At 37.1% G+C, this 15875-nt stretch overlaps 2 protein-coding genes across 8 annotated transcripts in view; one reads left to right on the forward strand and one right to left on the reverse strand.

Annotated features, from left to right (window-relative positions):
- Window positions 1-194, reverse strand: part of RPAP2 (RNA polymerase II associated protein 2) — a 46011-nt gene extending 45817 nt beyond the window's left edge. For all 3 annotated transcript variants that reach the window (XM_075508373.1, XM_075508372.1, XM_075508374.1), the window contains exon 1: window positions 115-194. In XM_075508373.1, the coding sequence (XP_075364488.1) occupies window positions 115-175 (61 nt within the window). In that variant the 5' untranslated portion in view covers window positions 176-194. The remainder of the gene's footprint in view (window positions 1-114) is intronic.
- GLMN (glomulin, FKBP associated protein) overlaps window positions 1-15875 on the forward strand; it is a 24030-nt gene continuing 8155 nt past the window's right edge. For 2 of the 5 annotated variants that reach the window (XM_075508379.1, XM_075508375.1), the window contains exons 1-14: window positions 410-541; window positions 1990-2061; window positions 2543-2668; window positions 4066-4185; window positions 4996-5104; window positions 6338-6584; window positions 7105-7204; window positions 10708-10895; window positions 11398-11451; window positions 12386-12416; window positions 12791-12880; window positions 13435-13476; window positions 13558-13631; window positions 13959-14043. In XM_075508379.1, the coding sequence (XP_075364494.1) occupies window positions 1996-2061; window positions 2543-2668; window positions 4066-4185; window positions 4996-5104; window positions 6338-6584; window positions 7105-7204; window positions 10708-10895; window positions 11398-11451; window positions 12386-12416; window positions 12791-12880; window positions 13435-13476; window positions 13558-13631; window positions 13959-14043 (1332 nt within the window). In that variant the 5' untranslated portion in view covers window positions 410-541; window positions 1990-1995. The other 3 variants (XM_075508378.1, XM_075508376.1, XM_075508377.1) reach the window with 3 other exon arrangements.

The following is a 15875-nucleotide window of genomic DNA, read 5'->3' on the forward strand; positions in this document are numbered from 1 at the left end:
GCGCCGCTCCCCCCGGCACAGTTGAGTTGGGCGAATCCGCTGTGCCGACCAGAGAGCACAGGGAAAGCCCAAAGCGCCGGACGGGGGGAGCGGCGCGCGGAGACTGGAGCCTACCTGCGCGCCGCCGGCTGGGTTTCCCCTTCGCGCCGCCCTGCGGCTTCCCGGCCGCCATCATCGTGCCTGTCCGCTCCCTCCCTCTGACCTCTCACCCGGGAGGCGGAGCCGCCGTCGCGGCGTGGTCCGGGCCGGGAGCGGAGAGAGGCGGTGGCGCGGTCCTGTGGAGCGGCGGGCGCGGAGGGGTACGGCCGATCGGGGCTGAGGGGCTGCAGAGCGGAGCGCAGCGCAGCGCAGTGCAGTGCGGAGCGCAGCGCAGTGCGGCTCCACCGGCAGCCCACTGAGGTGTGGGGGGTGGCCTTGTGACTTCTTAATTCAGCCGTGTGTTAAAGGCTTACGTTGGCAGCCTGTTTGTACTGGCCTGCATGTGGTACCCCGCCTAGGGAAGGGGCTGAGGAGATATGTTTATTACAGAGGAGGGAGTTTGGTGAGTATTAACAGTAGAAGCTTTCACACGATTCAGATGCTGTCCACTTGCCGCTGAAACCTCTGAAAAGATTTAATTAGAAACTGGATTAAGTATTAAGGCCTGAGACCGTCTGTGAGCTCAGCTGGTAAATCCCTGGAACAACACGGTGGGTGCTCACGGCATGTTTCAAGGCTGTAAGTACATTGTAAAGTTACTGAGGGTTGAAAATGCAAGAATATCAGCGCTCAAAAGTATATTTAAATTGTTTTGGGAGGATTAGTAACATCCTGTAAAATTAAGAGCTCAAATAGTACAACGTGTGGTAATAAAGTTATGTGATAATGACTAAATTAAAATGACAGGCTAGATACATTGCTAGATTGTAGTGATGTAAAAATGTTAAAGTAGGCCATTGAGAATAGAAAGTGAGTTTTTTATTCTCTGAATAATAAAATTCACATACAGATGCTTTTTAAGCTTTTGTGAGTTGCCTGTTTTTTGTAAACATCCAGGTAGCTTAGTTATCTAGATGTTGTGTGATGTAGCAGAGGTCAAACATAAAGAAGAAAGATTGAGGATGTTACATTGAGATGTCTGTATAAATATGGAACTTGGGTGTTTTGATGAATAGTTAGCTAATTATCCAGGTGCAGAGGTAATAGTGATCATATAACCAGGTTTAGGCACATAGAATTACTTAAAACTATAAATATTATGACTGCTGCCATGATATATTACATGGATAACCAAGCTTGATTTTATTTGTAATTCATGGTCCTAACTACATAAAACTTTGTATGTACTTAACATTACTCAAATGTTTAACTTAATAGTTTTTAGCAAGAAATTTTAAAATTATAGTATCTAGAGGTAAAAGGCCACTGAACTAGCCCAGCCTAGACACTAGAAAGAAAGAAATGATACTACGTATGTAATCTTGATTGGACTGTTGATATAAACTGGCACGGTGGTTGGATCAGCTGTGCACATCCCAGGCGTCAGGTTAGAGTGTTCCAGTCACAGCTGAGCTGGAGCTCCTCTGGTGAGAATAGCCACAGAAAATGTCGTGTATCATGGGCATCTGCGCTTGGTACACAGTGAGCCCAGACTTGCTCTGTGTTAGCTGCAGTTTTAAATGTATGTGCCCAAGTAGTAGCTGAGGCCTCCTAACTTCTTAAAATGACCCTGAAATATTGCTACTTGAAGTATTGCTTCCCTATACATAGAATGCACGTTGTTTCCCGTCTGTAATACCGTCTCCTGCAAATATGGGGAGTAGAATAATATAGTGTATGCTTTTTAAAAATGCATTTTTCCTGGTTTTTTTTATCATGTGGTCTTCATAATACCTGTCTGTTTAGGTTGTTCTCATTCTTCTATTGGCATTTGTTTTGATAATGTGATTATTTTTCAGTCTCTGTTTTTACTTCATGTATTTTAATACTGCACTCTTTAATTTATAATAGTTTTCAATGCCAGAAGAACAAAGTCAAACTATAATGGCAGTTGATGAACTTCAAGCCATAATACAAAGATGCGTAAGTAGTTTTCTTTCCATAAAAGTAACAAGTGTAAGCAATGGCATTTCTCTTCGTATATTATAATTAAAATCAAAATTACCCCAAAACACAAGACAGTTGTTAGCAGAACTCCTCATTGGGCAGCTGAGTTCAGCCTCCATGTTTCATTGACTTTTCTGTGGTGCTTATCCCAAGATGCTTGATAACTTCTGCTTCTTGGAGAAAGAAGTGTTCTTGTACTCAACAGTACCTGTCTGAAGTAACAAAACCCTAGCAGGTTGTTGTAGAAAACACATCTTCCAAACAAGTGCTGTGGTCTAGACTTAGAAAGTGCTACTGAAATACTGCTTTGTCTTCTGTAGTAGCTCTTGGTGGCTTTTTTAATATAAGAAAAGTTATAATGACACTACATTTAATTTTGAAATGAAAGCTTGGGTTTTCTTTTTTTTTTATTTGCCTTTTATAAGTATGGAGTTAAACATGCGTATTTTCTTTCTAGCAAATTCTGGAAGAAACTGATTTCAAAGGAGAAGATTTTAATCTGTTTCAGGTAGCAGGTCAGAAATGTTTAGAAGATGGGTATGCAGCTCAGTTATTAGAAGTAATTCAAAATGAGAAAAATAAGGTGAGTTTAAGCTTGCACTATACAGTAGTTGTGCACTAACACACAGTTAAATAGTTAAAACTGCTTATTGAAAAGGGAAGGCTACTTTCACTGTGGAGCAAGGCTGTACATGTGAATAGTTAACAAGTTGCTCTGTGTTAAATGCACATTCTTGTGTAACTTCAGGTAGCTCACAGAAACCAGGTCATGATACTCTTACCATTAATAACTGTTTTTCTGTGAGTGAAGCAAAGAGAAAAGAGAGGACAAAAGCATAATTAAGAGAAAGTGACAGTGACCCTCTTTTGCAGGACAGGATTTCAGATGGTGTACTGGGTTTGGCTGGCATGGAGTTGATTTTCTTCATGGCAGCGTGTATGGTGCTGTGTTTTAGATTTGTAAGCAAAAGAGTGTTGATAACAGACCAGTGTTTCAGCTATTGCTGATCAGTGTTTGTACAGTGTCAAGGCCTTCTCCGTTTCTCACTCTGCCCCCTCAGTAAGCAGGGAAGTTGGGAGGGGACACAGCTGGGACAGCTGACCCAAACTGATGAAAGAGATATTCCATACCATATAACATCATGGTCAGCAATAAAAACACACGGGGATGCGGACCCATTCCAAAGTAGCTGTTGCTTGGAGACTGACTGGGCGTTGGTCTGCTGGTGGGAGTTGGTTTGCATCATTCCCCGTCCCCTTTTGTCCTTCACTAATTAAATTGTCCTTATCTCGACCCATGAGTTATTATCTGTTTTGCTCTTCTGATTCTCTCCCCCACCCACTGGGGGAGGAGAGCTGGTGGGTGCTTAGTTGCTGTGTGGGGTCAACCCACCACAGATAGATATAATAGTATTGGCCAAAACTATAAGAGCCTAATGTAAGAGATGCTAATGTCTGTAGGCACTTTGGGGAGCTGGGAGAATATACTAAATTGTACCCAGATAAATAGGAAGTTCAGAAAGAAAGTGAAGGATGGAATGTTTTGGCAACGTTACATGGGGGGTCACAGTCTGGTTTTGAATTTTGTGAGTTTGGAGTAACAACAGAAGATCTTGATCCCCTCAGGTTAAACATAGTTTGTCTAAGCATTCTTTCTTTCAGCAGCACTCCTCTACTCAGTCTTGTTTTGTATGTATTGTCATATAAATTCTTAGAAATATATATTGACATGTTAGAATTAATACATTGAAGAAAACTATACAAAATCTATAGCTGTGTTTATAGGTATGGGGAGAGAATACAATGTATGTCAAGTACAGAACTTTACGGTAATAGATGTTAAATTTTCAATGACATTATTATGGTGTTGGTTACAACCAGGATATTGACCTGTTGTCTTTTTTGGCCTTCATCTAAACTCAGAAAGATTGTGTATATGATGTCCAGTTTTGGTTTATTCTCTGAAAATCTGGTTTGTAGGTTATCATCAAGAATATGGGTTGGAATCTCATCTCTCCTCTTGTTAGATGTATTTTCATGTATAAACAGGAAGATGATAAGCGAGAACACTGCCTGAAGATACTAGATCAGTTGGCACAGGTATGTTTTTGAAATATATGGTTATAACACAATAATTGTAGGGAAGGGAGAGGTCCTAATTTTCCCTCTGATTTCCAAAGAAAACAAGGCATAAATACTTCTGGGTTCTTCTGTCCATTTCCTGTAACTTTTAAACTTGTAGGCCAGCTTCATCTGAAGTAGACACAGGCTTAGTGTTCTCAGAGATAATTAACCTCTTACAAATCTTGTGAAATTAGTAACTGGGCAAAACAAAGAGACATAGCGTTACCCAGAAGAAAAAGGCATATAAAACTCAAAATTTTTGATAGACAGCTGCTGCAGTCCGAGCAGCCACAGCAATACTGCCACTTGTCTACTGGAGATACAGTATGACAGTAAGTACCTGATGATTCTGATGGAGTAGTAGGGGAAAAAAGTTTTAATCTCTAGAAAACTTGTTCCCTTTCATTCATGTACTTAAAAAAAAACTTGCAAACTCTATAGCTTGAGTTAGATTCACACTAAAGTTTTTCTTTTCTCTCTACTCCGAAGGATTACTTTGCTAAGGTACTCTGAGGTTTTTATGGACCATAGAAATCAAGTTTAGTGTCATTATCTGTTGTTATATGTTTTCAGCTTATATGAAAGTGTACACACATATACACTCTACAGAAGATGTTAATTGTAGGGAAGTACTTATTGCTTCATATTTGCTTTCTTAAAGATTATCTTGGATGTTCAGATCTGCTTTCATGACATTCAGGAAATTCTGTATTGAAGTTTGATTGTGGTGAATTTTTTAGCTTATGACCATGGTGATCAAAAAATAGGCATTGTTCTCTCCTGCAGCTATGCAATCCGAAGGAACTTTTTTTGGGTTTACTTGAGCAGATTGAGCAGACCTCTGGAGAGCAAGTGTGCCAAACTGTCATGTTATTGCTTCAGCCTTTGCAGATAGGTAAGATGCACTTTCTCATGTGATTTCTGAATTAAATTATTTTCTCATTTATTTATCAAATTAGTAGCCTTTGCTGGAATAGTTTCAGAATATGTCTGTCCTGACAGGCTTTACAGTCTATTATATTCTGCAAAATAACACAAGGTATAATTTTCATGCTTATATTGGCCTGTCAGAAAAAGATTTTTAGGTGGGATTAATAGCATCAGTTGAAAAAGCAATATTCAGCTATTTTTACAAGAATGTGGTCCTGTGACAGTTATATTTAGAGGTGTAAACCATTCATACTGTTGTTACAGAAGTAGAGAATTACATGGATTTGTGAAATTCGTCATTATTTAACTTTTAAAACCTACAATTCCATATTTTCATAGTATAAAACTTTTATTCCAGATTGAAGCAGGTTGAAATATTTGATTGGCAGGGAGAAGCATTCTTCTGGCTTACATATAAAAACTAAAAATGTTGATTTTGGACACCCCCGAAGTAGGTAACAAGTAGTAGTTTCTGTTTTGATACGTGAGACGAAATCAAGTGTCTTGTATCAAGTTTAAGTCTGATTGTAGCAGTGTCGGAGATGTGTTATTGAATTATGTTCGAATTTAACAAGAGAAGCATTTTGGTAATTAGAAGTATGTGGCTTTTTGGATCGCCAATTTGCAGTCAGCCTGCACTGAGTGCAGTTTAAGTGGAGAGCCACTTGTGCTACTTCCTCAGTCTGGGAGCCCCTCTGCGGGTTCTGCCATGGAGCATAGAACAGTTCTGAGCTGCTTCAGGTGGAGTCAGATCTCAGCAGAAAGGTTGGGCCATTGCCTCTGGTTTTGCCAAGCACAGAAGGAGTCAAGCGATAAAGCAAGAATAAATCAGTTTTCCAGATCAGATAAATGAATATTATTTCACTTAGACTAGTTCTAGAAAGGCAGATTTTGTTTCGGTCCTCATCACAGTGCTACAGAGAAAGGAAGAATGTGTTGAAATGCATGACTGCTTTAATATTTGTCATTCTCAAATATATGGTCATCTTAACTACAGCCGATGATGTTTAGTCTCGCTGGATTTGCTCATGTGATTTCAGGTATCAGTCCCTCTCCTTCCCTGAAATGAAAGGCTTTCTTATGTAGTCACATTGTTTTTCTTTACGTTTTCCTCTACTAAGTAAGTAATAACTTAATGTCTCAAAATGTTCTCTCTCTCTCCCCCCCCCCCCCCCCCTTTTTTTCCCCTTTCCCCCAGTGCTTTTGAAACTTCAGAACAAGAAGGCCTACTCAGTGGGTTTATCTTTGGCCATGATTATGAATCAGCTTACTCCCTTACCTGTACCTTATACAAAACAACAAATACAAGAAGATAAACTTGGTCTCTGTCAATGTTGTAATGCAGTGGTGGACTTTGCTAAGCCTTTTGTGAATGAAGTTGTTAAAAACATGGAAAAGTCGTCAGAATACAATGACATGGAGCTGAAAGAAGAATTATTAAAATTGTGAGTGTTTTATGTTAGTGTAATATATTCCTATAACTTAACAAAATGAACAGTAGGCATTTGTAACATAGGCAGTAAATAAATAATCTTATTAGTGTTTTATAATGCTGCCAACTTATATTAACTAATGTGGTATTTTGAAAAAGAAAAACCCTGAATATGCCTTACATATTTATGAAGTGAGAGAAGAAAGGTGAAAATAATTTTTTATTTTTATTTTTTTTTTAGTACAGGGAAATGGTAAAGAAATAACTAGTCTCTATGCTGTGAAGCTGTTTTGGTATTCTTCTGCTTCTCCTCAAATTTACAACAGTGAGGATAATCATATTCTGGAGGTGAAGTCTAAGGAATGCATCTACAGGAGATGTTCTTTTTTTTTTTTTTTTTTTATTCTCCTTGGAATATTGGGAATAGCAGCAGCTACTATGAGTATAGACTTTATTCTTGGTCATCAGTGACACTGTTGTAGTCTGTATTTGTGACCCTGTTGGTGATTTAGTTTCACCCCTCTTTATTTCAGCTGTATGAAAAGCCTGAAATACCCATTATTGACAGCTCAGCTTGAGCAACTTGAAGGCATTGAAGAACATCCCTTTCGGCATTTTGCAAATGAAATAATAGTAAGTGCAGTCAAAATTAACTACAGTGTTTGCAAAACCAGTGGTCTAGTTCAGAATTACCTATAATTCGTTCTAGAGCTCATTTTGCTTCCTTTATTGGTTAGTGGGATGACTTGCTGGGCCTTGTAAGATAGTGCAGGTAGATAAAGGTCTAGAACAGTTCCAGGTTCCATCTCTGGAAGTTACAAATCTTGCAGACACAATTTTGCTCCTTATAAACCAGTTTGGACTGCTCTCTGAATCAGCAGCTGCTACTTTGCTGTAACTGCTTCTTTTTCTTGGTGATGTATGAATTTATTAGAATATCTCAAGGATCGTCTTTGCTGCAGTATTATGTCAGGGCCAAATCTAAATGTTGCCTTTAATCCAAGTGTTGCACAGAGAGAAATCTCCAGTGTGCCTAGTGCAGTGCCAGCTGACTATTAAAAATATAAATTGATGCTTGACTGCTGCTGATGCTATAACTGGAAATTCAGTGGGAACATGTCCACTCCATGCTACCAATGCAGTTACTCTGGTTTTGAATGTTTTACATAGCAGCTGTGTTTTATTAGAGCAAGATTATTGTGGGTATAGATAATTTTATTTAAATTTGCAGCAAAACCAAGCCTTATAAGGAGATAGTCAGGTACAGTCCATGCATATGTTGGAACACACAATACGTGTATGTTTTCAGAAATAGGACTAAGAGTGATTCATAAAGTTACAGCAAGTAGAGCTGTGCTTTGTTCATGTTTTGAATGTGGTAAAGAATATTTCCTCTCTTGCACATATCCAAATGTAGTGGCTTGGCGCCAGCTGGCAGTGAAGCCCGCACCCAGTCACTCACTTAGTGCCCCCCCCCCCCCCCCCCCCCCAGTGGAACGGGGAAAAGAATCTCAAGGGCAAAAGCAAGAGAAACTTTTGGGTTGAGAAAAAGACCATTTAATAAGTGAAGGAAAAAAAAAAACCAAGGGATGTAATGGCAGTCACTCGCCACCTCCTACCAGCAGACTGATGCACAGCCAGTCTCTGAACAACAGTTAATCTGAAAAATACTGCCTCCCCCCCCAGCAATGTGTTGCTGAGCGTGATGTTATATGGTACGGAATATCTTTTTGATCAGTTTGGGTCAGCTGTCCCAGCTGCATCCCCTCCCAGCTTCCCTGCTTACTGAGGGGGCAGAGTGAGAAACGGAGAAGGCCTTGACACTGTACAAACGCTGATCAGCAATAGCTGAAACCGATCAGCAATAGCTGAAATACTGGTTTGTTATCAACATTGTTTTGGTCACAAATCTAAAACACAGCACCATATGGGCTGCCATGAAGAAAATCAACTCCATGCCAGCCAGACCCAGTACACCAAGTTTAAAATATCTGTAAAATATCAGTTGTCTGTAATTTTCAAGTGCATGGTTATACAATGATTTGTGTTGGGCTGATGAAATGAAGGAACCTTCTTGACAGCCAGGTGCTGGATTATTTTATAACAGCTTATTCAGAAGCAGCGTGGTATATCTTATAATGAAATATAAGGGTAGAAAATATTCCCAGGACTAAATGGAGTTTTCCCTCAGGATAGCCAGTGGGCCGCTAGTTGGTAACACTGAATAGACAGTAACAGCTCATTTGTATCAAGATTGCAGCTAATGTCTTCCACTCTTATAAAACAAGCTGACCTTTTTAGACATATAGGAGAACAGAGCACTAAATGACTATTAACTAGTTATTAATATTTACTGTTAACAAAAATACAATTCTGGTTTTGATAACTGCCCATTAGAATTCTTTTCTGTAAGTTGTTTTGTTAAGTATGGATATACTTGTTTCTCATGTTATTGTTGACTGTATTAAAGAGTAGAGTTAAGTTTGAGCATTGGTCTTTGTTCTACCTTGTTATCCTTGATTAGAGGAGGAAAATTCACAAGTTGAATACAGAAAGACAAAAGTCAAAGAATGCCTGGAGCTAGAGGGAAATGGAAGTTACAGAGAAGGTAGAGTGGAGGTGAAGCTGGCTGAGGGACAGAGGAAATCCAGCTATTGGAGGAAGATGGCTGAAATGGCTGTGAACTATGAACTAGGGAGTTAGAAGACAGACAGCTTTCTATATGATACAGTGGAGGAATTAGTCCTAGAAGAGCTGAGAGACTGGGTCAGGGTGTCATTTGGGGGGAGAAAATGGCATGCTAAGACTTCATGAGTTTCAAAAGGAAGACTTGGAGCCAGCTGGGATGAGGAAAGCACACATAAATATACTATATATAAGTGCGTGCAAATGTGCATGCACTTGAAAGTCTGGAAGTTGCTATGTGATGCAACTCTGTTTCTTCTCCAGTTTGTGTTTAAAAATCTAAGCATTTTTGCACACAAAATTCTATATCCAAATGTTAAGATTGTAAAGTGAAGCACACTAAGCAGTTAGCAAGACTTTTGGTTGCTTTTCAATCATAATTAGGTTTTCTGTCGTGATCACATCCATTTTTTTTCCACAGCATGTCTCAGCATAGGATGGAATTGCTGTGTGGATCAATCAGGGTTGTGCAATGAAAGAGAACCTTGTCTCTGAGACCTTTACTTCACTTATTGCAGGACCTTTCAGGGTGTGCAGTGAAGGACGCAGGGATTACCAGAAGGTGGTCTCATGGTTAAGATAGTTGAAGGGTGCTGTGATAAACTGGCTTTTTATCCTGCCTCTCCTGTTGGGCACAGTCTGAAACCATGTTTTTTTATGCTAATTATGAATTACCTTTTCTTAATTTTCTCAAGAAATTCACTTCTGTTTTTTGTGGAATTGGGTAGTGAGAGCTGCAGCTAAGGTCAGTAAAGTCATGCTTTGACTATATGACATCTTGCGTAATCCTAATTTTCAAAAATGTGAGATCCCAGATGTTCAGTTTGGACAGCACTGGAATAGTGAGTTAACCTTGGTCTCGCTGTTTCTTCATAATATGTACAATGGGAGTTACGCTACCTCCTAATCCACATGAATGGGGGGGGGGAACCACACTAGTACTTGTGAAGTGTTCAGGTGTCATTGTGTTGTGTGTCACTGGAAAGAAAGGCCATACAGAGTGATTCTAACTTCAAAGCAGGGCTTGCCTTTAGCAGATAAACATTGTGTTGCATATTTATTAGTGAGCAGAAAACAAAATACTGAGTATTCTGTGATCTGAAAAACACAGGGGTCCTGTGGCATCATGTGATCATGAAGCTATCATTATTAATAGCATTGTGGATAAGGGAGCCAAAATAGAGTTTTGCAGAGTGACTTTTATTTTGTCTTTTGTTAACTTTTGAGTGCTTGACTTTGCTGTCTCAGTAACATTCTTCTAACAGTAGTTATTTTTCCTGCAGGGTCTTTTTCATGTAGGTGTATATATCATAAATACTCACAAAATATTTATATTAATTTATACATATGCTGTGTAAGAGAATTTACTATAAATACAGTTAAAGCTGTGAAACTTAATTGCTATACAGTCTTTTAAAGGCAACTATAGGCAATCTATCTCTCTTTTTTAGGACATTTTGTGGGATATAAGAGAATTGATACCATTAGTATTTTTACATCGTAAAGGCAAAAGTCTGCACTGGGAGAATCAGGAGTTTGCGGACATAGAGCAAAAGAATTCTGCAGAGTCTGTGGCATGTCTGTCATATCTGATGTTTGTTCAGCATTTTGGTATTGATTGCTTTCCATTGGTATTCAGGTAAGAACTATTCTTCATCATTGTAACTTTGTACTTTGAAGATTCTTTCTGAGCAGAAGAAAACTTTTTATTTGTGAATAGTTATGAATGAAAACTGTGTATTTCACTAGTATTTGTTTTACGTCAACCTTTATGCATTTATATTTTATGTAGCTTTGTTGTGGTTATGTACTCCCTTATATACATAAGAACATGCTCCAGTCCTGCAGATTATTACAGTTTACTTTTAGATGAGCTGTCCTTTTAAGGAAACTGGTAGGATTAGTCATGTGCTGAAAATTAACATGTATCAAATTTTCAATGGCATATTTATAGACAGTTTCCACAGAAAAGTTATTAACAGCAATTTGACTTACTATTTTGTGTCTATTTCAAAATTATTAATTTTATAAAGATATTTTTATAAATTTTTCAAAAAAGACTAATCCTGTCAAATATATTAACTATGTGCAAATATATATGGTTTGTACAGTTTAATGTGAATCTAATTTTTCTTTTTTAGTCCATCATACCTTCTGCAATGCAATATGATGCATATTGAAGTGCTACTGAAAAGGTAGGTTTTATGGTATTTGGAGTTCTAGATAGTGGGTATGATCTTCTATAGTAATTCATAGAATCAAATTTCAAATATACCAGATAAGTTCAGAGGAGGTTTTTAAACCTGAGAATTAAAATGGCAAGTTCCACAACAAGGTGGCTTCTTTTACTGAGAAGTATAAAAAGTTGTCTAAAACATTTATTTATTGTTTTCAGCTTGTATTGTGATATCATTTTAGAAACTTTATTCTGAAAATGCAAAATTAAGGTCTTTTTAAACACATGCAGAATAATTAGAGTGTATATTTACTTCTGTAACAATTAGTTTACTACTAGAGAAGACTCTTGTGATAATATTTATTTGAGTGTACTCTGATATGATATGCAGTCTGATTAAAGGTCAGGCTTTCTAAAGGAAACCAGACTTTTCTATATATTGTGATTATTTCACCTTCCGTAAGCAGCAGTGTTGACCAAGTAGTTTCTAGCACTGCTGTAGAAGGGAAGTTTCCCATTATGACTGCTTACCATTTCCTGGTAAAATTTAAGCAACGCTTCCTGGTCTCTTCAGTTTAGGATTTGCTGTGTTTTTCTTAGGCTTGCAGAACTATGCAAATGGAATAATCTGGGAAAAGTTTCATTTTCTCTGTTAGTCAGCATCTTGATACCTGTGAGATATGAGATGCTACTTTTGAACATTTATAAATATTGAGGGGAAAAAAAGTCTTTTTTGACCATGAAGAGAGGAGTCTAATTTTCAACTTTTCATCAGCCAGTTTATTCTAAAAATCTTCAAGAGGAATAATGAAGATACTATATTTAGAAAACAGAATGAAAATTTTTGAGGGACAAGTTCTTTTTGATGTCTGTTCTAGTATTTCTTCTGAAATATCAACAGTGTCTTTTTAATTAACAACTTAAATTTGATGATGTTTCTTTTTTTTTCCTAGAACAGAAGAATCTATGTTATCTAAAGGACTTGTAAGTTTTCTTTTAATCAAATTTTCAATGTTAGAATGTTTTTTTTTTTTCCAGTTTAAGTAATGGTAAAACTTTAGTTTTCCTTTCTAAGAAAGGTACAAATGATAGTTTAGATAATAGTTTCAGAAATATTTTGAGGCTTAATTAGGTATTTTTCAGTCTTACACACACTTATATTTATTGAACTTTACACACATGCATAAATGTTTAAATTACCATTATCACTTACATTTGTAGCTCCTAGGAACTTTGGATATGTGAATGAGCATATATAGTGAAGGTCGTTTTAGCCATAAAATGTTAAGCATATAGATTAATGTCTTATATATGTGTGCAAAATGTTGACAGCTTTTTTTTTTTTTCCGCACCTGCAGGATCTGTTTGAGAGCTGTTTGTTGAGAATGGAAGATAATAGCCTTCTCCATCAGTATTTAGAATTCAGAGATTTTATTAACGTACCTCAGGTAATAAGAAGCAATGTACAGAAGTCTTTTAAAGTTTGATTATAAATAATATCTAGCTGTCTTCAAGGTGTTTGAGAGGGCGTACTACTGAACCTTTGTACGCTTGTGTCATTAAATTGAAACCTTCAGTGTCTTGCTGTACACAATTAGTTGTCTTTTCTACCTGCTACAGCATGAAGTTTCAGTGACAGTTAAAATATACTTAGTGTATGTACAGGCCACTGAGGCAGGTGGGCACTGATCTTAGCTGAAAGATGATGCTTGCTCATTTTTGCCTCTTCCTTGCAAATCTGCTGCTTGACTACATTCTTATTTGGACCCAACAGGATGAGAACAGTAGTCTTGTGTATCAGCCCTGGGATTTCAACCACTGAAGCTAATGTGAATTTCTCTGATGAGAATCTTCTCATAGGCATGGTTTTGTGGGCTGTGGGGTTTTTGTTTTGGTTGTGGGTTTGTTTTTTTTTTTTAATGTCTTGAGTAGATTTTAGTCAGTGTGATGTAATGTAATAATCTGTATGTAATTAGAAATTGTTTTCTTTGTTCAACTGCAGGATTTGGTGAAAGTTATGACCCTTTGTCCCATAGAGCATCTGGTATGTAATGGGACCTACAGAATCAGTTAAGTGCTGAATTTATTTAATCAAAATTAATCTGATAATATCTTTTTTCTTTAGAGAAAGAAGAGTCTAAATATTTTGCAGTTGTTCATAGACAAGTTTGATGCAGAGGGAAAATACACATTATTCAGGTATGCATCCAAATTACTGTAGATTGTGTAATATCAGCCTTATTGCAGCTCAACTGCATAGAGACAATAATTTCTGACAGAAACCTATCTGGTAAACCACATTAATTTTACTGTGTTAATTTTGGGATAAATAATGAATTCCAATTGCCTCACATTAAATCAGCTGTCTTATGTAAGCTAGTGTTTAAAGGTTACATAGTCATCTTATTTTTATGTGGTAAAACTCCCACTTAGATAACATTATGGCCTTATTCACTAAGTTTTGAGCTAACTATATAGGCAGCTTTGAAGTGATAATATCTTTTTTGTTTGTTTGTTTGTTTGAAGGTGTTTACTGAAAACAAGCAACCATGCTGGTGTGGAAGGATACATTATTAAAAATATAAAAGATCAGATTCACTTATCGTTAACGGTGAGGCTATTACCACTAAAAAAAAAGTTGCCATCTCAAAATTCTATCAGTATTATCTTGAGAAAATGTGTACAGCTTAAGCTTTGAGTGATGCATTTAAAAAAATCCACTTTGAAAAGAAACATAAGATTGGGAAATTATATAATTAAAAAATATTAATTTGGCTTTTTTCTGCATATGTATTTTTACATTATAATTTTACAAATGTATTTTTTAATTGCACAATCTTACTGTATTTTTCTAAGAAGTTATTATTACCTTTCCTGTGCTTGAAAATACATGCTTCTTTCTTAAAGAGGAAGTACTCAGTATTTTCTTGTATCCTCACAGTTCCTCATTTCTTGAATATAATTCAAATGCACCGTCCAGAGAGAATTACTAATTTTTTTCTTGGTTTTTATGATGACAGTCAGCATTATATTATGAGTGCTTCACAGACGTTCAATTAATCAGAAAGGGTTGGGCTAGATCAAAGCCATTTAAATCTCATATTTTATAATAATTTAAACCAGAAAGTTGGAAAAATTAATTAAAAATAAATGATTAACTCCCCCCCCCCCCCCTTTTTTTTTTTAAACTGCTTAGGGCCTTTTTCAAACCAAATTTGATTCTTAAGTATACTGCCTTTTGTCAAATAGGACAATCTAGTAAATTTATGCATATTTTATGCTAGCATAATTATGTTAGAAACCAGTGAATTACTATTTATTAGATCATAGTTTATTTATGTTATTAGTCATTAGTTAGATCATAGTTATTAGTCATTTATTAGATCATATTGAATCAGCAGGGGTGAAGAAAATGATAATATGAAAACTGTTCCAAAAGGGGCTTGCACTAGAACTGAATAAGTAAAAGTATATTCTGAAATTTCCTTACTAACTAATTTTTTGACTATGCAGCTTCAGAATTCTCTTAATACATTTCTTCTGTGGCTGTCAAAAAGACAAATAATTTTAAAATTTCATCGTATGAATTTGAATATTCTAGGTTTGTTGCAAAGAATTCTGATATAGACATAATGATAACAATTTCCTATTGCTATCCATTTATTTCATCTTAGGTTTTGTGCCCAGCTAGTCTTAATCTTTCCAGGTCCCTCATCTGATCTGATTTAACAGACAGTTACGCTTCTCGTCTCCTTGTCTAATCTCAGTTTTCCTTCCAATCTGTTTCTGGCTTTGTCCCGGTTTCCTCTCTTGTCTAGCTTTTGCCCTGTGTATGATATCTCTTCCCCCAACCTTCCCCACCTTTACCTGAGATAAGGACTTTGCCAACATGGGATCTTTGCAACAACTCCATGCTCTCAACTTTGTTGTACTGACATGAAATAGCCTTTTGAAAAGGCTGTGAAACTTTCAGAGAGAAGTGTACTCACTTGCTCTTTGGGAATGATGGGCACACCCTTAAGTTAGCACCGGTGCAGGGAGACTCAGCCATCCTCACTGAGGAGAGAATTTTCAGGAGTCTTAGCTGCAAGGCTTTAAAAAACTTCCGCTAAGAAAGTGAGAGGTGTTTTTTTTGTTGTTTTGCCCCTCCTCACTGCATAATTTGTTGTAATTTAGGGGAATGTTTGTGAAAATAGCGAGTGGTCTGTCTGTGATGCAGAGGGCATCAGAATATACTCTCCATCTTACGCTTAAATGATTCTCCCTTCTGTCCTCTCCCCCCTCCCTCTTTCAAAAGAAAGTAACTGAATGTCCTTCCTTCATCAAAGAACCATAGAGGTGAAGGTGTACTTTACTTGCAAGCATTGCTAGGAGTTGTGGGTTTAGAAATACACAAAGAAAACACCTGATCATCTTTAAAAACAAATTGTGACACTACTATTA

Source organism: Mycteria americana, chromosome 7 (genome assembly GCF_035582795.1).
Source record: "Mycteria americana isolate JAX WOST 10 ecotype Jacksonville Zoo and Gardens chromosome 7, USCA_MyAme_1.0, whole genome shotgun sequence".
In the NCBI taxonomy this organism is placed as follows: Eukaryota; Metazoa; Chordata; class Aves; order Ciconiiformes; family Ciconiidae; genus Mycteria; species Mycteria americana.